The 23,529-nt window shown below is 37.8% G+C and overlaps 2 protein-coding genes across 6 annotated transcripts in view; both read left to right on the forward strand.

Annotated features, from left to right (window-relative positions):
• The first annotated feature begins 742 nt into the window (after nucleotides 1–742).
• park7 (parkinson protein 7) lies at nucleotides 743–7,710 on the forward strand. Its single transcript, XM_055021354.1, has 6 exons — nucleotides 743–937; nucleotides 1,935–2,036; nucleotides 3,190–3,249; nucleotides 4,123–4,192; nucleotides 6,415–6,501; nucleotides 7,333–7,710. Exons 1-6 carry the CDS (start codon nucleotides 848–850, stop codon nucleotides 7,491–7,493), a joined length of 570 nt encoding a protein of 189 aa, XP_054877329.1. The 5' UTR covers nucleotides 743–847; the 3' UTR covers nucleotides 7,494–7,710.
• A 238-nt stretch (nucleotides 7,711–7,948) lies between these two features.
• The window catches only part of kcnab2a (potassium voltage-gated channel subfamily A regulatory beta subunit 2a), an 84,088-nt gene continuing 68,507 nt past the window's right edge, over nucleotides 7,949–23,529 (forward strand). For 4 of the 5 annotated variants that reach the window (XM_055022544.1, XM_055022549.1, XM_055022508.1 and 1 more), the window contains exon 1: nucleotides 15,919–16,208. The gene's annotated coding sequence lies outside the window, so the exon portion shown is untranslated. Of the gene's footprint in view, nucleotides 8,040–15,918; nucleotides 16,209–23,529 lie in introns of those variants that run through there. The other variant, XM_055022517.1, reaches the window with a different exon arrangement.

The raw sequence follows: 23,529 nt of genomic DNA on the forward strand, positions 1-23,529 counted from the left end.
ATGTTCAAACTTTGCCCTGGATTCTCAATTGTATTTAAGTTTGGACTTTGACTGGAGCTACTCTCAGGTTTTCTTTTAGGATTACTCTTTAACTGCATCCATCTTCCCAACAAATCTGATCACAACCAGGGGGAAGAAAGGGGTCCTCATCATGCTATCATCATGATGAGATAGCATCATGATTAAGACACGGGTGCTTTGTTTCAACCACATACAAGTTTGTGGTGGAAAACACACACATATGCTTCATAATAATGCAAGATGTTTGCTCTGCTACAAAAAATCTCTGTGAAATACAATAAAGTTTTAAGTATGACAAAAAAATAAAAAATTAAAGCGGTGTCAATACGTTTTGAGGCAAAGTATAGTTGAAACTAAAATAAATCTTTTGACTCTCTTCGACAAAATTGTGCATTGCCTAATTGTAATTTAATTTTTAATTAGAATATTTAAGACCAGGTTGTGGATATTGCTCCCAAAACCAGGCAAAAAATCACAAATAAATAAATTGTCTGGCGTTTGGAGCAACTACATTTAAAATATCAGTTGGATGAAGTCATTATTCTGTTTACTTGGAAGTGGAAACATACTGCAGTTATCTGAGAGATAAACATAATGAGCATCTCATATTTATTTTGGAGTTTCCACATTTTCATTTGAAATCTAAGTTCTAAACAGATTGAACATGCAGTTTAAGAAATGAAAGAACAACAGTGTCCAGATAGGGGGATAAAAGGACGCGGTCTGGCAACATTCCTCCTGTCATATTCGCACCGTGAAGCACGCCTGACGCTGCTTGAAGTTTGAAGCGTTTTTGCTTCTCCAAAAGCGAAACATTAAGCTGATCATGGCAGGAAAGAGAGCGTTGGTGATCCTGTCTAAAGGTGCGGAAGAGATGGAAACTGTGATTCCTGTGGACATCATGCGCAGAGCTGGGGTTCGTTCTGCACAGTTTATGCTACATGTTAGCTTGCTAGCATGAAATAACAGGCAACCTTGCTGTGTCGCTACGTTGAATTTCCTGCTGTAAATAAACCTTTAAGTATCTGTTAATCGCAGACATAATGAATTAAAGTCACAGAAAGCTAAGTACCCCAGTAATTAAGTTATGAGTGCTGAAAAACTCGCGTTTGTTGTTTAGTCAGCTAAGTTGGCTAACTGTGGTCGGTCCCGTAACCTTTGCAGGGAGTTCAAACCGGGACAAACTTAAATGTCAAAGTCTAAACTTTATTAACCTTTCAAAATAAAGGTTTGTTATTGGAAGTGGAAACATACTGGAAGTGGGTAGGTACCTCAAAAATACCCAATTCCACACAAAAATACTAAAGTGACACTAGATCTATTTTAACATATTCAACAAGATGTATGCAGAATTAAAATGGTGTTTCCCTCATATCACTGGTGCAAAACACCAATCTGATTTAATATTCTAAAATGACATAATCAGACAGATGAAAACATAGTCATGGTGAAAATTCTTTCTTAAACTAGAATGAAAAAAATATGCAAATACCATAATTACAAAATAAATTTTAGGATTAAGAGACATTTCTCCTAAACATTTTTTTCTATAGAAAACTTTTAAAACTAATACAGTAGGTACATGCGTAGATGTTAGAACAGTGTAAAGCACTTCCGGTGACAACATTTAGTGATTTCCTCAGTCTCCAAATGGCACAATAGACTCGGTAGATGGAAAATAGCATAACGACAAAGACTGAGTACAAACAAAATGTCTCACTTTTATTCAAACTGTATATCTGTGTCTGGTGCATTTTTGCTTAAAATATGTTCATTTAGTGACATTACTTGCAGTAAAAGTAAAAAGTATGATGTAATAAAAGTACTTCTAAAATATTTTTTCCCCTAAAGTTATTTGATTAAACGTAGCTAGTTGCTTCTCTTGTCTGATGATAATGTGTTCATATCTGTAGATTACAGTGACGGTCGCGGGTCTCACAGGAAAAGATCCAGTTGAATGCAGCAGAAGTGTTGTCATCTGCCCTGATGCCAGTCTGGAGGAAGCCAGCAAACAGGTGAGTCTTTTGGTTCTCCAGCAAGAAGTCACAGTGTGTGCCTTGCTGAAGATTTTATCTATTTTACATGTTGTCACATCGCAAAAGCAAACTTCAGTCCATATTAGTAAATATGACACTGACACTGCTGAAAAAGCAGTGGGGGAGCATGATTATGCCATCACCCAGTTTCACTGTGGGTGTATTTAGGGTTAAGTGAAATGTTAGCTTTCAACACACACCACATTTGTATGTGGGCCAAAGTGTGAAACTTTTGTCAGACGGCTCTCAAAACTGCTCATGGCCTCTTAACTACTATCAAATAAAGGCCAGAGTTGTGAGCGGAATGACAAACAGTTGTCTCACCTGAGCTATAGATCTCTGCAGCTCCTCCAAAGTTATCAGAGGCTTCAGAGATTCAACTTTTAATCAAACCCAGCCTCAGTTTAGTGAGACTTGAGAGTGCAACAGAGGGTCTCTTTTCATGAGGTTGACATTACTAAATGTATAATCAAAGATGCATTGAAAGAGTTTAAAACAAGATGTGTACATGTATTAAAATGCCTGTGCCCTGTTTCAAATTGGTGGCAAGACTTGAAAAGTAAAAGCTTTACCTAATCCGGTTAAAATTTCCCTTAAAATAAAAAAAAAAAGAGCAGCTTCTGAAATCCATCAGCTACACTATGTCGTATTTTAGACTATTTAGACTAGGGAGGGAGAATGTAAATACACTGCACACTTTTCATATTTTAAAATTGTTTTACAGCCATTTATTTTTCTTCCTCTTCACAATTATATGTCGTGTTGTGCTGATCTATCATGGAAATATGAGTTAGTCACCTTGAAAGTTTTCGCATTTTGTCACATGGCCACCACAAACAGCAATGTAGTTTTAATGTTGCAAAATATGGAAAAGCTCAGGGGGTATGAATATGTTTGTAAGGCACTATAATATAAGAAACCTTCTCAAGGTATTTTGTTTAGGTCTCCATTTTCCATTTAAAGGCCCTGAATCTGCAGGATTTTTTCCATTCATTTGTTGTCTGATATACTATGAATAAACTCTTATAACAATATGCCAATGTTTGATTAATGTCCTGACTTTCATGGAGAGGTGTTGACTCGTATGCTGGGTGATGGCTGCTGCAAAACTTTATCTGGTTTGGTTTTTCAGGGGCCTTATGATGTGGTACTTCTGCCTGGAGGAATGCCAGGAGCCAAGAATCTGGCAGAGGTGAGAAAATTACACGTGGCGCTTTGTTCATTTGTTCGTTCCTCCACCTCAATGATGAGTGTAGTGGGAATTTAAAGTAAGGAGAAAGAAACTCTATGGCACCTATGGTAAAAGTTCAAATGAGTTTATTTGTTAAAATAAAAATGGAAACTGGGAGCAATAGCAAGACTAAAATGACAAAGATCTTAATAAGCTTACTCCACAAACTGCTTTTTTAGATTTAATTTTCTGCTATTGACTCAAATTTAATCTGTTTCTGTGGGGGAGGAGATTGATTTTGCTGTGATAATTCACTGGAGACATGATTTAATTGTTGCAGATGAGCAGCAAAGCAAACATACCCAATTCTCAAGAGCTTCAAATGTGACAAAGGATGATCTCAGCTGGTTGCTTTGTGCTTATTTGTACCTAGATGCACTTTTCTTGTCTCAGAACTGTTGCAACCTGATTTCCATGAACGCTTTGTAGCTTCTCATAACTAAACATGTGGATCCTTCAACCTCATGTTCAGTCTCTACATTAGAAGCTGCAACAGCCAGGCGAAGCATCTGTTCCAGTCCTACTCTGTATCTCCTGGTTCAGTTTTTATGCTCCTCTAATTTGGAACAAAATTCAAAACAACTGCAAAAATGCTGAAACACAGTAAATAATGATAGTTTTATATTTACAATAAGCGTATTTATGGAAAGGTCAGGCAATATATAAATCTGTGATTGTGCTTAAACATGCTGTATTTTCAGAGAAATGCTGTTGCATGTGTTTAACATACTGCCACTGTGTGTTAATATATTATAGTCAGCATATACACAGTACCATCACATGGTCTCCAAATGACTCACTGTGCATCTGTTTCCTTCTTTTTTTTTTTTACAGTCTCCTGCTGTGAAGGAGGTGTTAAAGGACCAAGATGGCAGAAAAGGCCTGATTGCAGCCATCTGTGCAGGTACAGCTTATGAAAACAAACAAACCTTAATTATACTGGGCTAACCTCTGATAGCAACCTATGTCTGTGGGTTAAAAACTGCATATGATGTGCCCTTAGACCTGATCGTCATTCTAATAATGTAGATGTTCTGGAGATATTTGCATGCAAGCAGTTTGCCTCATGTTAGGGTTACTGTATGACTGAGAGATTGTGATGCCTATTGAAGTTTAACTGGAAAGCTTTAGAAATGATTGTTCTACAATATATCAGAAGTGCACACACCCATCTCACGATGACAGGGTGTCTAACATAAAACAAATTAGATCAAGACCAGTCTTTTCTGAACTTTTTGAGCTTTTATGTGAATAAAATGATAAAAATACCAGAATTTTTTTAAAGTTTAGTCAGAACATATTACTGGATATGCTGTTGATTGTTTGGCAGCCTATCTGACCACGTCATCCTATTGATATTTGGACAAATGTCCAGTTTTTGTGATGCAATTTTTTACCCCATGTTTTATCAGTTTTTCATGACTGTGTTTACTCTCCTTTGGAATAAATGATGTGATGGACATTTTATTTTGCATCCTTCTCCTTACTGATACCTTTGAGAAATTAGATCTTTTTGATATTTCTAAAACTTTGCAAAATCTGGCTTCATCTCAGGGATGCAAATAAGTAAACGTAAAGTAAAACTTTGAATATGATATTGAGGGGACTGGATTCACTGTAAAATTATAATTTGCTTTAGTAAATGATCAGTTTAAAAATGTCCAGATTAAACAACTTGGAGACTACAAAATTTTTAATTTTGACTTTTAATAGAATTTTTATGTTATTTTCAGTTGAATTGTACATCCAACACAAATGGAGAAAGTTTTAACTTCTCCAGTTATTTAAGTCAAAGCATTTTAAAAGGGATGTGTAAGGGATTTTTTAGTTTTAAAACAAAAAACCCGACTCAAAATATAAAACGTGCTGCACTTAAAATTGTATTTTTTATTTTGTCAAATTGCAAAACTGCAAGTCTATCCATTTCTGTTGTCTTTGACAATATCTTGGTTTTGAACATTGACACTAAGATGAAATAGTAGCAGACAGAACAGACATTCTCTTGTACTTAAGATGGCTTCTGCCTGAAAGCATGAAGTAACATCTGTAAAAGACATTGAGGTAATATGATGGGAGAGGCTTGCAATGCCACTGAAGTTAACAGAGACATCCTATCTTCTTGGATTCATCTGAAAGCAGCAGAGCTGATGAGACAGCTGTTTCCCCTACAGACAGACAGGAACCAAAGATAAACCTGGGACTTATTGTTCTGGATCTGAAATTAGGGGCTTTTTGATAAACCATCTCTGTCCCCTAATGTCACACTTCATTAACTTGTGGTCACTGGTGAATCTCCCCTGCTCCAGTGGCACACAAGTAAAGGTTGCACATATGCTGGCACCTTCATTCAGGGGGCTGTCAGAGACAGGATGCAGGAAAGATGTCTCAAACAGGGACAGTGAACCGGTGTGGCAAAGTGGATTGAAGGGTGTCCTAAATACGACTGGAATCCTCTCAGGAATTACACGCCTTAATGAAACGGGGAGAGGGTGCATCGTGAGATGAACATGTTTTTTTTTCCTTGACTCAAGGAGCGGAAAAAGAGCTTCAGTTGACAACAATATCTCCTGTTCATCAGAAAGTAAATGACTGTTTCTATGCATCTGCCGTGCTGTTAGTTTCTGTACCCAGACTGGCGTCCTCCGGGTGGGGACTCGTAACAGGAGTAGCTTGGCTTTAACAGGCAGTTTGCTGTTCTGCCAGTGGGGAAAGTGTAATCTTGAGACAGCACGGGAAGGCAGCCAAAGCACCGTGATCAATAACTTTCTATTTATTAACAGTTTTTGGATGAGCTCACAGCAGCGCTAGGGCATTACCAAAGTTAATGCAGCAGAAGTCGGCGTCCTCGGCCTCTCCTTTTTATTTCCCTCCCTTTCCAGAGTGCTGCAGCGTCTTTGGAGAGGAGCTGAAACTGTATACTGTGTGAGTGTATTCTTAGAAACAATACAAAGGTTGAGGACACCTTCGGGACACGCCGTTATCAGATATTGTGTCATTCATTTATTATTAACCAGACTATATAAAAAGATTTTCTAAAACTGCCAACTTTGGTTATTTTTATATTCTTTTTTGTATACGAGTCTAAAAGCTTTTAAACACACCTGAAACAGATTGGCTCTTCTTCAGGTCCGACCGCTCTTCTGGCTCATGGCATCGGTTACGGCAGCACAGTCACCACACATCCTGGCATGAAGGAGAAGATGATGGTTGGAGGTAAAATCATTGTTGACCTTGACTAGTTTGCAGTACCCCTCAAAAGGTTTGAGGGGTAAAAATGTTCACATTGTTCATTTTACAACAAAAAAACTTCTGTATTTTATGTGAAAGCCTAACACAGAACATTCCATCATTATAAAGCATATCTTTGTTTTTACAAATAATATTTCAAAACTGTGCTTTTGTATCTGCCGTCCCTGAAGGGATGCTCTGAAGAATCACATTTTGCTGCATTAACAGCTCCAATTTGTTTTTGTATGGCTCTACTTGCTTTTCACATCTAGTTCGATTATTACTTCTTTTTTTTTACATTCATTTTTGTAAAAATAGCTCAAGCTCTGTCAGATTGCATGGATGTGGACATCAATTTTCAAGTTTTGCAGTTGATTCCCAATTTAATTTCTGTCTGGACTTTTCTAAATATATATGCATGAGCTTTAATGTAAACCATTACCAGATTCTGTTTGGTGTAGAAAACCACAATTCACTGAAGTCATGAACTTCTTTATGTTGGCGTACAACACAAAATCCTGAAATATTGAGGTTTGTGGTTGAAGACATCAAAAAAGTTCACTATAGTTGGAATTGTATGTATCTGTAAAGGACAGCAGGTGGTGCTGTACTAACTCTTTGACTGTTGAAAGAATCATGTCACTCTGCAGTTGGAGAGCAGAGAACAGCACTGAGGTGAAGGAAGATGCAGTCATTTGACAGAACATACTAGAACTAAGTGCGATGAAACGATGGCAGGTTTCATGTTTGCGAATCTGAGCTGTGGCTCCAAGCTCAGACCGTTGCACCCTAATGGTATTGTTCTGTCTTTTTTAGATCACTATAAATATTCAGAAGCTCGAGTGCAGAAAGATGGGCATTACATCACCAGCCGTGGGCCAGGAACCAGTTTTGAGTTTGCCCTGACGATCGTAGAGGAACTTATGGGGGCTGAGGTCGCAGCTCAAGTCAAGGCTCCTCTCATGATGAAAGACTGACTCTAATGTTCTCTCACCGCTCTGGAGGAACTGTGACACCTAAACATCTGGCTATTTCTATTGCACAGCGTTTCTGCAAATAAAAGGGAAATCATCACTGCATAATTACCACAAATGACTTCCACATACATTTTCTCTGTTTGGTTCTTAAATAGCTTCCTCTTTGTCTTGACAGCTTCCATTGTGCGTTCATTAAAAGTGTAGGTGTGAAGGCTCAGTTTGTCTTGCCTTGTGGTGTGTTGCTGGTGGAGGTCACTTTGACTTGTTTTTACGTGCTTGTTTTTAACGCCTAAATATAGGCTGCACAATGTAACGTATGAAGGAACGCTATTCGGGACGCGGGAAGAGGAATCCAAAAAGACTGGCAGCCGTCCTGAGCCAATCAAGAGCTTTGGCTCGTCTGCAGTTGTGTTTTAACGGGCCAATAGGACTCCGCTCAGAGCGAGAGGGCGGGGCTTAGACGCAGCGCATGGTCGCTGTGTATGAGCAACAAAATTCAGAGGGTCTTCACCCCAGCCGAGAAGGAAGAGCAGGATTCTGTCAAAGGTAGGGAGAAAAGGTGTTTTTCCTCTATGACTCGTACGTGTCGTTCGGGTTATTTCGACTCCTATAAACGCCACATACGAGTTTAGTCACGTTTAAATCCGACATTTATTGTGAACGCAGCGTTTGTGACGGTAAGTTCCAGCGAATGGTGTCGAAATGTAGATGAGATCAGGATGAGATCACCCCGCAGCGACCCGGATAAGGTTTTAACATCCTTACCATACTCGGGCTGCTGTGTTAGCACTGATTAGCTCGCTCATTGTTCCGAGCGGACCGCGTCAAGTTCGTTGCGGTCCAGGCCAAACGTGACTGACATGGCAGCCCGGGGAGAGTAACGGTCGAGCAACGTCTGTTTCCAGGACACGCTCGCAGTTCAGACATGCGTTACCCGTTGAACGCACGAGGCGGCGGGACGTCAACATCTTCCCGCACACTGAGACGTCGCGCTGCAGATGTGAGAGGCGACGCGGAGCCGTCAGCTCCAGAAGCTCTCCATCCTCAGCAGATGCTGTAGCTGCAGAGTGAGGCTGAGCTCTGATACTGCTGCTAATGCAGTGCGGCAGAGGCCAGGTTAGAAGTGCTGTGCCATGCAGGCTGAGGCGTCTCTGTGACACAGGAAGCTCAGTCATATTTCTTGAGATGGGGGGAAAAAAAACTATTCTAACAGGAAAAAGTATAATTCTAAACTAACAGAAGCATTTTCCAACATAACCTGATGTGAAGAGATGTCCTTAGTGATGGGGGTTGTCAAGCTGATGCCTTGACATTTACTTTTGCACCCTCAACAAGAACAGTCAAAGGTGCTATTTTCACTTCTATCTCTTGACATAGGCAGGGAATAAAGGCAAGTTCTCTTCTGGTACACCGCGTGCCGCACTTGCAGGGGAAAGATCTAATACCTTGCTCAGACACAGCCAGTTCAACCTTTGTGCCCTCTGTGCAGCACAAGTCTAACTCGTAAATGGATTCAAAACACACAAATGAACATGTTAAAATGTTTCTTTTTGGTTATTTTGATTATTATGGCTGACTACTAATAAAACCCCAAAATTCAGCTTTCCAGAAAACTGAAAAAAAGGGATCTGTGTCATCCTCAACACACATTTCTCAGGTACAACTTAATTAGCAGAGCTTGGCTCCATGATAAGGAGGAAATGTAGCTTCTTGATTAAGGTGTGTATGACCAGAGACGGGTCTAAATTTTCAAGACAGCCGCTTTGTGGGCCGGTGTTTGAGACCCCTTACTATATATTTTTAATGGTATTTAGGTCATGTCAGTTTGCAGACTAATCAACCACTGTGGTACAGTGCTAGGAATTTAGCAAGGCATTTCTACATTTCATAGTAGAGAAAAATGGGGTTTTTCAAGTCCTTTTGAAAAATGACTTTAGGATCCGGAAAGTGATTATCAGCAGCGAAAGGAGAAGCATGAAGTGTTTTAAAATGTTCTGGTAGATGGCTGTGCTGAGTGTGGACTTGACAAAACTGGACCAATATCAGTGCATGAGATGGATCATCATGTATTCATAATTACATGAATGCAATCTACAAGATTTAAAAACTTGTGGATTGAAAATCCTCAGATTCCTCACTTTTTCGTTCTTGGGATTTTGACATTACTTAATGTAATGTTTAGCATACTGACATTAGTGAATCATTATTGCATTCCAAGCACTACTTTGTGAATATTGTTAGTAAAATCAATATGACCAACTCACCAAATATATGGCAATGAGTTTGAATGCAATTTACATTCAAACTCATTGCCAATGATAATAAAACCAACCAAACATTGAACTCGGGCTGTCCTTAGTGATTGTGATATTTCACAAAGTGATTTTGTGATGACATACATCACATGACATTGATCATGTTAAAATTAGATGCTACACACTATAAAATATCTCATCACACTCTGTAACGTCAGAATGAGCCTACTTTTACAATTGCTTTAAAGTTGCATTAATGACAATAATAATAATAAAAAAACATATTTCAAAGAACTGACAAAGTATTCACTATAATTACTTGGTTGTAAATGCGCTTGATTGTTATACCAACAGTAGAGATGCACTATTGAGATTTTTCCTGATCAATGCTGAATCTTTTTTGGAAAAATTGGCTTTGACCAATTCAGATCTTTTTTTCTCTTTCACAAAAATCAGAGAAGAAAAAAAATGCTGCAATAGAATTAGTAGTTTTGACTTTAACTTATAATAAATAAATAATGATCTCCCTTGTTGCATAAAAGTGCGTCATATATTTAGCTTCTGGTTTGAATGTTTCTAAACTGTATAAGACAACTGTTGTTTGTGTTTTTGCATTTATTGAAGAGGAAAATAAGATTCAGTATTTGACCTCTTCAATCAGAGGCCTTTTAAGGAATTTTTTTCATCAGTCATAATATAACATTACCAATTCATAATTTTTAAAAATTTCTTTTTCTCTGTGCTGGAGTCGCATGCATGCAGAAACCACTCACCATCAAACGGTTATGCTAGAGTAGAACAACTTTAACTGTTTTGTCCAAACTTTTCACCTTATTTAACAGAGGGTTGCTTAATAAGTAATTTGAAACATCTGTAGATCAAGCAAATGCACTTTATGTGATTACACCAGTGTAATTGTTGGCATAAAACTTTATAGGGATGATAAAGGCCCATTTAAACAAACAATGAGTCTCGGACAATTTAAAAGAGAAATATTTGGTGCTGGTGATGGATTGGAGTGGAAGTGAGCCCCCTGTGTGTGCTTCGAGCCCTGAGCAGTCTTCGGCTGATTCTGTTCAGATCGAAAGCGCTTCGCTCGAGGCATGCTAAACTGACCTGCAGAACGCAGGGGTCATTCAAATTAGAAAGCAAGTCAGTTGGTTCACTACTCGGCTTTTATTACCAGAACAGCAGGAAGTCTAAAAAAAGACCGTGGTTCTTTACCAGTGTATCGAGAGGTTGCGCTTGTTAAAATCACATGATGTCAAAACTATGAAGATGCACCTGTGTGCGATGATTACCTCTGGCTACAATCTGGAAAGTTCAGCCCAGCTGAGCTTAGTCACAGGGCTATTCCTTACATGTAGTGGAATCATCATTAAATTATGTATCCAAGCTCAAGAACTAATCTTTTCCAGGATAAAATATGAGGATAAATATGACTTTCTTGATGACCGTCTTGAAGACAACATATAGCACAGTCTCATTAATGTGCGTTTTTTTTTTTCCATTTGGATATTTCTGGAACGTTAACATTTTGCGCTGTTGCACATAACATGCTAGAATTATTCTGCTTGAGCAGCTGTACAGTAAAGAGCTGGAGGCCTGGCTCCCTATTTCTGGATGGGGCAGAAGACGGTGGGTTGGGGGAGGGGTGAGGCTATAGTCTCCGACTGAGTCAGTGGTTTAGCTAATGATGCAATTAGACTGCTGTGTTTTGCATCTCCTGATTAGATCCCTTACTCGCAATGGCCTGTCTGCAATAAAAACAGAAACAGCTCACTTGTGTGTGTTTTTTTTTTTTTTTTTTTTACAAGCAGCTGGAGTTTTATCATGCAGTAACATTCGTTATATCATAAGCAACACATGAATTGACTTGGCTGTTCCTTTTGAAATGGTATTGACATTATAGGTCTTTTTACATGTGTGTCTGATTAAATATCATGTATAAGTTTTCTTGTATTGCAAGTTATTGTTGCTTTATTTCAGTCACAACTGTAGCAAATCAAGTTAGGATACCATAAAGCAGATTCTTGTTAATAGAGCTGGTTCCAAATCACTATGGGAGAAACTTATGGTTTAATGGTTTGGTCACCATCCTCCTCTGACCTCAATTCTATTGAGAACCTTTGGAGTTTCCTCAAGCAGAAGATCTGAGGGTATCATATCAAAACAGCAGCTCTGGGAAGGTTTTCTGACATCCTGCAAAGAAATTCAAGCAGAAACTATCCACAAACTCACAAGTTCAATGGATGCAAGAATTATGCAGGTGATACGATACCAAAGAAGGGGTCTTATGTTAACATGTAACTCAGTCTGTTAAAATGTTTTTGATTGAAATAGCTTTTGATTTAGTACATGTAACCACTTAATGCTGCACATTCAAAGAATGATTGTTTGCAGTTCTTTATAATCTATAAAATGTTTAGAAAAATGCTGTGCATCGTAATTTGGAACAGTACATTTTGAGTTGTGTATTTTTGAAAAAATACACAACTATTATAATAGTATAATAGTTCATGACTTGAAATTTATACTGACCATCATTTGCATTGGCCATTTAAGAAAATCTGAGAAAATATCCCTTGCATAATAATTTGGAACATGGCGTAGTGAAGTTACATTCTGAAGGTTTTTGAAACGGCTCATTTTCCAGATACCAAAATACATTGACTTATTGCCAAAAAAATGGCTGGGTGTTGTTTCTAAATTGCTTTGGCATACTATAGAGGCAGAGATACAAACAGAAGTAAAAAACATGCAACATGAAGGTTTTGCATAATAGGTTTTCTTTAGCCGAACTCAAAAGCAAATATAAAGTCTTTGACATACGTCAGTCTCAAAAGACCTATGACTGCTATGGCTCATGATGCTGGCATATTTTCACGTCCCTTGTTGTAAATAAATTGTTGTTAACATTATATTAATAACTGGTTTAAAACTGGATCATTCATACATTTTGTCTTCAATAAAAATACACATTCTGTGGATGCACACATGACAGCATTACCTGTCACCTAAAACAGACACCGGGGTAAACACTTTATTTTTGTGGATGTCAAAACTCCTACTTGTGTAGTAGATGAAATGTGTTGACAGCGTCTGTGAATACCTTTCTTGGCTGTCTTATTTACTGGGTCAGGAGCTAAAAAAGGAATCGTGACTGTGTTAACAAGAAGAGTGAAGCTAAAGGTGGAAGCCTATCTCTGTGTCTTCCAAGATGTGAAAATTACTGGTCTTGTAGAACATTTGGTGTTTAACCTAAAAGTTTACAAATGAATCTGAATGGCCAATGTCATTAAACAAGAAATTATAAGCAGCTTTACAGGAATGCATTAAACGACTGATTTTTACCGAGTGGAAAAGTACTAGAGAAATGGGTGAATGTCATTTTTCTTCTGGTGACATTTTTTTCTCCTCTGCTTATTAAGTCGTCAGAGCTTTATAAGCTTTTTCTTTATATAGCAGCAGAAATTGATGGTCTGAGTGTTTCCTAAATGGCTGAGCTGGTTTAAAACAGCAGGATTACAAACACCTGGTCCAATCACACAAAACCTTCCCGAATTTTACACACAGGTTCAAATATATGCTGCTAATACTTGGTTAAATGCCCCTTAGCAGGTTGTAGAGAAATAATCGGCCCCTTCCTGGTCCCTGGAGATGTGAAAATGAGGTTATTTTCACACCTTTTCTGGTCAGTTTTGGCTGGATATTAGAATCCTATTCTTATAAGAAATGGTAGTGCTCATCTAGGCCAGTTGGTTTCCTGACATGAACATAGTCCAGAAATGCTCGGTAGGGTTGCTGACTAGGATATTCCAGTAGCTTCATTTGCCTGGTAGGGCTGCAGTCATTAAGATTAACTAAAAAGTTGTTGACACCAAATTTTGTCATTGATGCATCCTAAAGAACGTTGTCATTGTTTTTATAACTACAGGAAGTTTGTCTCCATTTTCCTGACTGAACTGCAAGCTGAAGAGTTCTCCTTCAGTGACAACACTACTGCAGTTCATGAGCTTGAACATAAACACTGTAGATCTGTGTGCCAACACTGGATTGGTAGGTTTTATGGAGGTAAAACTTGCTTAATTTTATGCGCATCACTTCAGTCTATAGACACGCATTGGGCATGTTGTGGTGGAGTGCGACGAGACAGAGCTGATAAATGCACTACAGTTGTGGGTGGGCTAGTTCTGTTTTCAGAATCAGTGACACTTAGAAATGGAAGAAATAAGTCGGGGAAACCATTTCATCCAGAAAAAGATGGTTGAAAATTGTTTCTGAACTTCCAAATGAGGCTGTATGAAGGCGGGACAAGGATAGAAAAAATGGAGTAGATAGTCCAACATCATCGTGGAGTTCTAGATTAGACGATTTTGGAGGACTTTTTTTTTTTTAAATGCTTACTCTTGTGTTACTTAATCTTTTTTTTAAATTTAATTTATTTTATTTATGTGAATTAATATGACAAATTTCTGCACTCCATTATATCAATGTCAAACCACGCCCTGTTTCTAAAGGTTTTTTCAAATGCAGATGGATTTAGAAAAAGTCTGTTGTGGCAGGTGATTTTCCACTCTCAATGTAACAAATGGAATGGAGCATTCAATCACATCTGCTTCAAAAAAAATTAACACCAGAAGAAAAATCCTCCCAGTCAGACAGCATCGTGAGAAGACTCCAAAGCAGTTCCAGAATTTTTTTTTGTCAGGCAAACTTTGCGGTAAAGGGGAGGAAAAACATCTCAGACCATCAACATTCTGTGAATTCTAAGAGTCACGATTAGCTCCTGCACTCATGCTATTCTTTTAGAAATATCCTGGCAGTCTGTTTCATAAATGTTGTTTAAACGTCAATAACATTAAGTTAAACCTCTATCAGCTTTTTGAGTGCCGTGGTTTTATAGGTGATCGATTTGTGCTTGCTTCACTTGCAAATACTGTTTGCTGGGTGGGGCCAGCTTCTCAGAAGCTGCAGTCGTTAATACGGCCTTTAAAATTCAAACCATGTCGCACAGTAATTGGATTTGATGTTCAGAAGTTTATATCATATCCATGCATTGATTCCCATGGAGAAGTAATTGTCTCTATGAGGTTGTGAGTGCACTTTCATGAAGGTTTAAGACATCTGAGATGGATTTTGTGGTTTAAGGCTTTTCAGCATACAGGCATGTGTGCTTGTGTTTCTTACCTTCTGCACAATGCGATGTACTATATTAACTTTTATTTCTTGGAGCTTCTAAAACATATGCAACCCTCTCTTCTCTGAACTATAATCATTTTGAGCAGTAAAACATATCCAGATTTGCATGTGTACCGAAAGGTTTTCATCTTACCAGAGAATCCTTTTCCACATTTCTGCTGTGTCCCTTACATAACTTTGAACAGGTTTATTTTTTACAGCTTTTTACCACGGGTCTGTTGGCTGCTGTTTTGATTAATGCTACCATTGCCTGGCCAGTCATGCTGGGTCAAGTTTATTTATTGCAACGATGCTGGTCAAAGAGCTACTACACGAATAACACAGTAACCAATTATGAAACAAGCAATAAACCTTCCACTTGTCAAATGTCATTGTCAACATCATCAAGCAAAATTCATCAGATATGTTGATCACTTACTCCTAGTTAAAGGCAACTTTTAACAGGTAGAATTTTGACCTTAATTTAAATGAACTCAGTGTTTCAATTTTCTGGTAGTTTCTTCCAGATTTGTTTAGCATTGAAGCTGAGTGCTGCTTCTCCATGGTCAACAGGTCAGCATGTCTTGGTAGGTTTGTTTTGTCTCACTGGATTTCATTTAGGGGTTTCATACTCGAGGGTCGCTGAATACAAATGCATGTCACTCTTTTCAGATTTTTATTTGTAAACGGATATAAAAATCTTGTCATTTTCTTTTAACTTTACACTTGTGTGTTACTTCTTGTTGGTTCATTACATAAAATTCCAATAAAATGCATAAAGATTTTGGTTGTAATGGAACAAAAATGTGCTAAACTAAACATTCAAAGGGACATGAATTTTTTGTAAGACACTGCAAGTTGTTGCAGCAGTATTTACAGGGACTCTGGTTGACTGGACGCATGCTTGCTCACATGCTGAAAGTGTATGAGGAGGTGTGTGGCTGAGAGGGGAGGGGCATTTTCTTTCTCATCTGCTCTGCTCAGTGACTCCAAGCTTGCACGTTTCTTCTGTCTCTTCTTTCCATCGCCTATATTCTTTCTCTTCTCTTTTGCCCTCTGTCTATTTGCACTTTCGTTCTGCCTCATGGTCTTGTGTCAGACATACATGCTGTTCTCGCGCATAATCTTGCTCACAGTGGATCTCGCAGTCTCCACTCTCGCATCCTTCTCCTTTGCTCTCTGCTTTCTGTTTTCCTGCTCTTTATCTTGGATTTTGGCTGCTGCTCAGCATCCATCCCTCCCTTCTGGTCACTGCGTCAGCAATCAGCTTCAGACTGAGGTGGGTGTGTATTTTTTTTATTTTTTGTAGGGTGTTCTGAAATGGTATCATCGCTAGGCGTGAATCTACATGTCTCTGGTATCGTTCTCTCTCTTCACGCTCTCCCCTCTCCTTTTCTCTCCCCTCACTTTGTTCTGTTAGTGTGAGTCGGGATGATTGCGCTTGTCTGATCCTACTGGGAAACAAGTGCCATACCTTCTGCATGCAGCAGCGTTTAACATTGTCATGCAGTATGCTAGTGAGGTAGTGCATCAACCTCTCCAGATCTCTGACCGTCTGAGAGCTGCTGTTGATGCGGTTAACACTGCTGCTGCTGCAACTGCTGCATTGAAAACCTTCTCTGCATACCTTATTATGCAGGCATGTATTTCACTCTTTCTCTTTCCTGACTTTTTCAATTTGTCTCATGTGTATGTCTTATGGTTCTTTCTTTTTTGACTTTGACTTGTTCTAATATTTATTTATAAGATGAGAAACTCGATCATTTATAACTAAAGTTTGTAAGATGCGCTTTTGCTAAAACATAAACATTTATTTAATGTTTGGTTCTGTTTTGACTTACCTTACCTGTCCTGGTGCTGCTGCAGTTTCATCTGTTGCAGTTGCCACAGTGGGCAACACCCTGAAGCAACATTTTCCTGTTTCCCAGAGCTTGTGACAGTCACCTGTGCCCGGCCAAACACGTTAACCGCGTGTTTGAGTGTGGGTGTTTGTTGTAGGCTCGTGGGTGTGCATTATCGTGTGTGTTCGTACATGTGTGTAGGTGTGTGCGTTCTCCTGTATGGCGATGTGTGCCAGCCTGCCCATGGGCTCTGGTCCAAGAAGAAAGCACAGGAGAGGTGTGCTGCAGGGGTTTAGTTTGGTGCAGTAAGCTGTTGAGTGCTTTGTAACAAGCACAAAAAAAGAGTTGGTTTGTGTCCTCATGCTGGGCAGCTGCACGTGTACTGCAGAAAACAGATGGGTTTCCCTTGAAATGTCTGCAGTCTGGGTGTCCTTGGGTTTTAAATTCTTTTAGTCAGGTTGTGGTGATCTTTTTATTTGATTCCTCCGCACCCAGAATTTTTTACTACCAGAACCAGAAAAATCAGAATGCTTTTATTGTCATTGTAGAGAAGTACAACAAAATTTTCTTTCAGTACAGCCCATCCAAACACGACAATAGGCAGACAGAACAGGGAAGATGGGGTGCCTGGGGCCGCGGCCCCTGGGGGGCGCCGCAAACTGTAAAACGCCTGCTTCTTTTTTTTTTACCTAAGTGTGCAAATGGTGGGACAAGAAACTGTACATCTCATAACAAAATACAGAAAATGATTTGAAACAAGCTGAAGATGACATATAGTGACAACAGTGGCTGTTTAATCTTTAAGTTGCTTAAAAGCTTTGGTTAGGTTTCATACCTACTACTCCCTGGAATGCTAAAAACAAAGATAACTTTGATGGTGCTTCCATCATTCCTTTTGCCAATTTCAACAGAAACTGTTACATGGACATATTGCATAGAATAAATAAAGACAGATTGGTTAATTATTTGATCAAATTAGAGTGTGTCATTAGAGTAACATAATTTTTTAAGGCCTTGTTTATAGACTTGGACATAGACATAGTAATGCACTAAAATCCTTCCTAACATGAGATTGCAGAGCCAGCTTGAAGTGAGTTACACTCAAAATGCCCTACTTAGTGCTGCTTTCTTTAAAGTAAATGGCCAGAGGTCGATTTCCTTTTGAACAACTGAGAGACCCCTATACAGAAAAGATCTGAGTTTCTGGTTGGTTTGTTTTGGGTAGAAATCCCTCTATTGGAGGAGCTACTTTTAAGAGATTTTGATGTAGCTGCAGTTTTCTATCAGACACACCTTTTAGTTGAGGATTGGAGTTTTGGTGCAGTGAGTGTTCAAAAAAGCCAGCCTTATATGCTTCAGCCAGAATATGACTGTAGCATCCATCGAGCCTCAAAGGATGCTAATCTTAAGCTGGGGCTGAAACAAATGGCGATAAGAATAATGATTGTCTTCAGAACTTAAGGTAGTATGAATTGTTATGGTTTGACTGTACAAAATTACAAGTAAACCCCCTCAATGAGACTTCAGTTGAAGTCAATGAGAATTGAAGTACTGAGCAGTACTTGGAATTGATCCAAATATTCAGACTAAAACCTAGAATGAAACCTGCTTTATCACAGAGTTGCAGGTACAAAATGCAGATGTTGGTTTGTTGTAAAGATTAAAAGTCACCCAATTTAATCACAGATGCAACTGTACTTTCTATTACGGCATATTGATAGCAAATATCTCCTGCTCTGATCTTTGATAACTGTGTTTCTTTGTGATGTCGCTATAACTTCTCCTGAAACATTTGTCAATCCGTTTTACAATAGTCAAAGCAAAGCTAAAGGTTTATAAAGCAGAGTAATAACTAGCTTTGTAAGTTTGTTCTCACACAAGTAACTGAAAGTGCTTTGTAATATGTTGTGAAATAAGACACTAATTAGTCATATCAAAAGCAAGAATAAACATGCTACCATAAGCTTAGACCTATTACTCAGAATGAAAGCATGATCAGCAGGAGCAAGACGAGTGTTTATTAAAGATTGCACCTGTCTGTGTGAGTTTGGTATACCTTGAGAAACAACTAATAAGTTCATGCGTATTTTAGCTGTCACATTGACAAACATGGTTCCTTTTTTTAAGCAGCAGTAGCAGTTTTAACAAGGGAATCCTGTTAAAACTCCCTGTGCAGAAACTCCTGATGGGACAAAACATCTGATGCTGCCAGGTTAACCTCTTAATATTGGGTCATGTACATCAGAGGCGCTAGTAAATCTATTTGTAATTAATCTAAATACTAATGTACAGCATGTGACACATCATAAGTGCAGCTGTAGTAAATTATAGTTCTTATACTCAAGTCTATGTTAAGGCTGTTGTAAACTCAGTGTTGAACCTCAAGGCTTTCCTTACAAGTGAATTTTTTTCCCAGAATTTTCTTTTATGTAGATTTATGGCATTCTCTGTATAGCATAGATACTATTCTAAGCACATAGTAGCACACATTTTCACACCTACAAACTAAATTCATTATTTGCTTCATTATTTGCTAAATTCATTATGTGCTGATAAAGAAAAAGGCTTTTTATCCTGTTTAGCTTTCCCTTTAAATTCAATCTTGAACAACTTCAGTTGCCACCATGAAATACAACTCAGTTTTTCCAATTGGTTTAAGTAACTTATGATTGTCAAATGTGATAAAGGTGTTAAGCTGCATTTGACAAAGACAAAGCTACATTAATCATGATACGCAGCAGCTGAGTGCAGACGGCCCTTGTGAATTACAGCAACAGTGTTGCATGTGAGTAATGGCTTTGGCGCTGACTGTTGGGGTTGACATGTGCCTGTGACTTATGAGACATTGCACTGTTGGTGATAGCTGAGTTATTGGGGTCATGTTGGTGTTTGGGGTAAATATTTGTGACTGAGTTGTCTCAAACTTGAATGGTGGGATTTTATGATTGTATGTCTTCTTGCAGGTTACTTTAGAAAACCTCCAGGTTTTCCTGTACAAATTATTCTACTGATTCATTCTACAATATGTTAGTTTTTTTATGAATAACAAATTTTATCTTAGTATATCTGTGCTTTAGTTAGACTTTACATAGTACTTTGAAGTCTTTTAGATATATGTGGAAACATTAGGGGAATGCTTGATGGCTTCACAGCCCATTGATTTTTCTGTCGTAAGATCTGGCACAGTTTGGTGAATCCCTTTGAATCCTATTGCAAACAAAATCTAATAACTAAAAACTGAAAGTCGGAGACCTGGCAGTCCTTCTGTGTATGAGTTGTAATGCAGACAGCTATGTGACTTGGCACACGCTTCTCAGATAAAGGAAAAATTAACTGCTTGATTTGAAAATGCAGAAAAGAAAGAACATGAAAACGTCAAGCCATCCTTGAAGTCATTTCTTAGTTGTTAGTATTTTAATTTTTCTTTTTAGAGCAATGCTTTACAAATTATCCTTTTAATAATTGAAAGAAACCAACCCATATAATCCATTACTTCCATTTGAATTTCTTGAAAAACGTTCACAATTTTAGTTTTTAAAAACATGCCTCGTGACCAGGCATTATATGGATCGCATAATAAGACAAGACCGAAACAGTCACTTATGAGATAAAGATCCATGACAATACACATTCACTCCTAATCTGACTAATCAGAATGTACCCTGAATTACCTTGATGTTTTTATTGCACAAGATCATTTAGTTAAGAGCCAGGGCTTGGAATATTGTATTGATGGTAAGGAGAAACGTGAAGAAAATGTGGGTTAATTTACACTTCATCAATCGCATTAGTCAACAAAAACAATTCTCCTTCAGTCTTTCTGCCCTTTAAGAAAATTGGTATAATTTAAATGCAAGTGTTCAGGATTCTTTTTTAAAATGAAAGCAGAAGACTTTCAAAGAACAAAATGTCTTCAGTAGCTCCTCTGAGAGTAGAGGAATAGGAAGCAGTACCTTATTTTGCTGAGGAAGACAACGTCATCAGTTTGTGATGTAATGTACCTGCTGAAGCAACTTGGAATGTGACCTTCACACTGATTTATTGTTTGCACACTTTTAGCTTCTTTAGCTTTTTTTTTCTTCCTTCTTTAGCTTAGATGTATTGAATCCATTTATAGTTTTGAATTCCACATTCTTTTGTTATTTTACTGAATTCTGCCTTTTATTATTTAAAGAGTGGCTTAATCATTTGACTAGTGTGTGTTTTTTATACATTTCTATGTTTTATTTGTCTGTAATATAAATATTATATAAATAATATCTGTCATTTATAAACATGTTATTTGTAAAATTAATTATGTGTTTCCAAATAGAATAATAATAATAAAAAAAGATCTTCTGGACTCTTTGACTTCTTCTGAGTCCTGTCTTTTACATTAGACATCCTCTGTATACACACACTTTTCGCTTCTAGTTTCAGTTCATTTTGTAATAACTTGAGCTATAGAAAGTAAATTTCTCATTCCATGTCATAATTTAGCTCTTTGTTTCAGATGCCATCATGTTGAATGATTTTTCTAAATGTAAGCAAAGGTGGTGATAAGTATTTACCTCAATAGTGTTTTTGATAGATTGAGACAGATTATCTTACTTCTGGGAAAAAAGAGAAACTTTCATTTCCTGCAATATTAAACAACAAACATTAAGAATTATATTGCCAGCATGATAATTATTGTCGGATAATATTTTCTGCAGTCCTAGCAGTTCTTTGTGATACTGATACAGCATGAATCCATATTGTGAAGTACAAATATGATGTGCAGCTGTTAAGCTGCACATTTTGTAAGAGAAATGTAAAACATGTTTTATGAGATGAATACATTTTCTTTGGTGTTTCAAAACTTTCATTGTAACAAATAAAACAAACAAAAAGGTAATCTTTTGGAACCTACACCATTTGGAAAGTGTTGTGCAAGAGGCACCTAAAGCAGGTTAAGAGACAGATGGACAGCACTGTGGGAGACAGAGCCACAGTCCACTGGAGACACTTGAGCATGTACACATTTTAGATATGTGTTGTGGACCATGAGCAGGTCTTTGATCAGTTGTCTTCTCCTTTTAGCATTAATAAACTGTATAAAAGCTCAAATATATAAATTAGATTTGTTCAAAAAGAGATGTATGTTTTATTTACATTAGGAAATAAATACTGTGAATTTATTGTTTATATTTCTTCAACTTAGAAAAATTTATCTAGTTTTTGTAAGAATGAGTTGAATAGAGGTGCAACAGTGAGGGTAATATAAATTTCATTTATTTTTTTATCATACAAATTTGTGCAAGAGCTTCTATCATTGCTTTACACTTAATACTAATTCCTCATTAGTTGGTAATAAATGGAAAATAATCCACTGATCACAGGAGCTCAATCTGAAGCCACTGGTTAAACATTAATCAACAGTCTGGCTGCAAATAGTGGAACAAGTGTACTTGTTGCCAATACTATAGGCTTCCTTAGACATGTCAGAGCTTTAAGAGGATGTCTGCAGGTTTCTGATCATAATCAGGGAAAAAAGTAAACTGCTAACCATTTCTTCCAAAAAAATACAGCTCACTATATACCTAGCCTATAGTTGCATACTTTTCTGCAACTACAGGCTAGGAGCTACTCAAATAAATTATCCGCTAGCAGCACAACCTGGAAAAAGGTTGTGCTACTAGCGCAATCTTTTAATGAAAAGGTGGATATTAAATGATGAGGCATAAATTATTACAATTCTGCTGGGGACTTTGATGAATATGAATAATGCCACTTATTAACTGTGTTTTTGCTAGTTTTTGCTTGGTGACCAGGTCAATTCAGGAGCTGTGTAGAAAATACAATAAAAATCCATAAAACCTTCGCTAGTAGATGTGTATAAGGCAAGATGTGTTTATATTTATGTATTTCTGACAATTAACAGACTTCTGAATGAAGAGAAATCATAGTTGCTTGTCGTGGCTCATGGTCACACTTTTGTGCTTGCATCAGGTGCAGCTTTAATAAAATAATATAGTAACGACAAACCCTGGGCAGAAAAGCAGATTCAGTGTTTGCTGTTTTTTCTTCTCACATCTTTATAGAAGCTGTTAGCATCACAGTTTAATGTAACAGTACAGATGGCACATTGATTCACCATAACACCTGGACACATTGCACTGACACAGGATCAAAACAAGAGCTACTATTTTATTACACACTGAAGCCCACTCTCCTTGGAGCTTTGCCGCTCTCGCCTGGAGGAGTTGGTGAACCAACATTTTGAACTTCGACAATTATTGCCTGTGACACAGACAGTGGGCTAGCTAAAAGCATATATGTAGACCTGAATAAAATAGATGATGTTAAACCTTTATGCTTCGGGAAATCGGGCAATAAGTTTCTGCTTGAGCGTGCAGGGACCATGGTCTGTTTATTTAGCCGGATATGAGTGTTTGTTTAGAAAAAGCACGATACAGATACACAGCAGTTTCAGACGTCATCCTGTCTTCCTACAGAAACATGCATTGCTTTGATGTGTAAGCATACCTGGATGGATCCAGACAGTGTGTGGGCACTTGCAGATGTCCATTAAGTTTTTCCAGCTTTAAGTTAAAAGTTTTTTTTAATTTTTTTTATTTTTTCCATTTTCTGTGTTTTTATTCTGCAGTCCCTGTGTAGACACTCAGAGACAGATCTAAAGCTTTCAATGTTTCCATATGACCCAGAAAAATTAGCATTTTGCATATAGAGTAACTTTTTTTTTCTTTACCCATGACTACAGCACTCTCTGAAGTAGCA

The sequence above is a fragment of the Poeciliopsis prolifica genome, unplaced genomic scaffold (assembly GCF_027474105.1).
Source record: "Poeciliopsis prolifica strain line A6 unplaced genomic scaffold, Auburn_PproV2 SCAFFOLD003, whole genome shotgun sequence".
Classification (NCBI taxonomy): domain Eukaryota; kingdom Metazoa; phylum Chordata; class Actinopteri; order Cyprinodontiformes; family Poeciliidae; genus Poeciliopsis; species Poeciliopsis prolifica.

Coding starts and splice junctions, on each gene's coding strand:
- park7 (XM_055021354.1), top strand. CDS start 848: ATGGCAGGAAAGAGAGCGTTGGTGATCCTGTCTAAAGGTGCGGAAGAG. Junction 3,250..4,122: donor GAGCCAAGAATCTGGCAGAG/GTGAGAAAATTA, acceptor TTTTTTTTACAG/TCTCCTGCTGTGAAGGAGGT. Junction 6,502..7,332: donor GGAGAAGATGATGGTTGGAG/GTAAAATCATTG, acceptor TGTCTTTTTTAG/ATCACTATAAATATTCAGAA.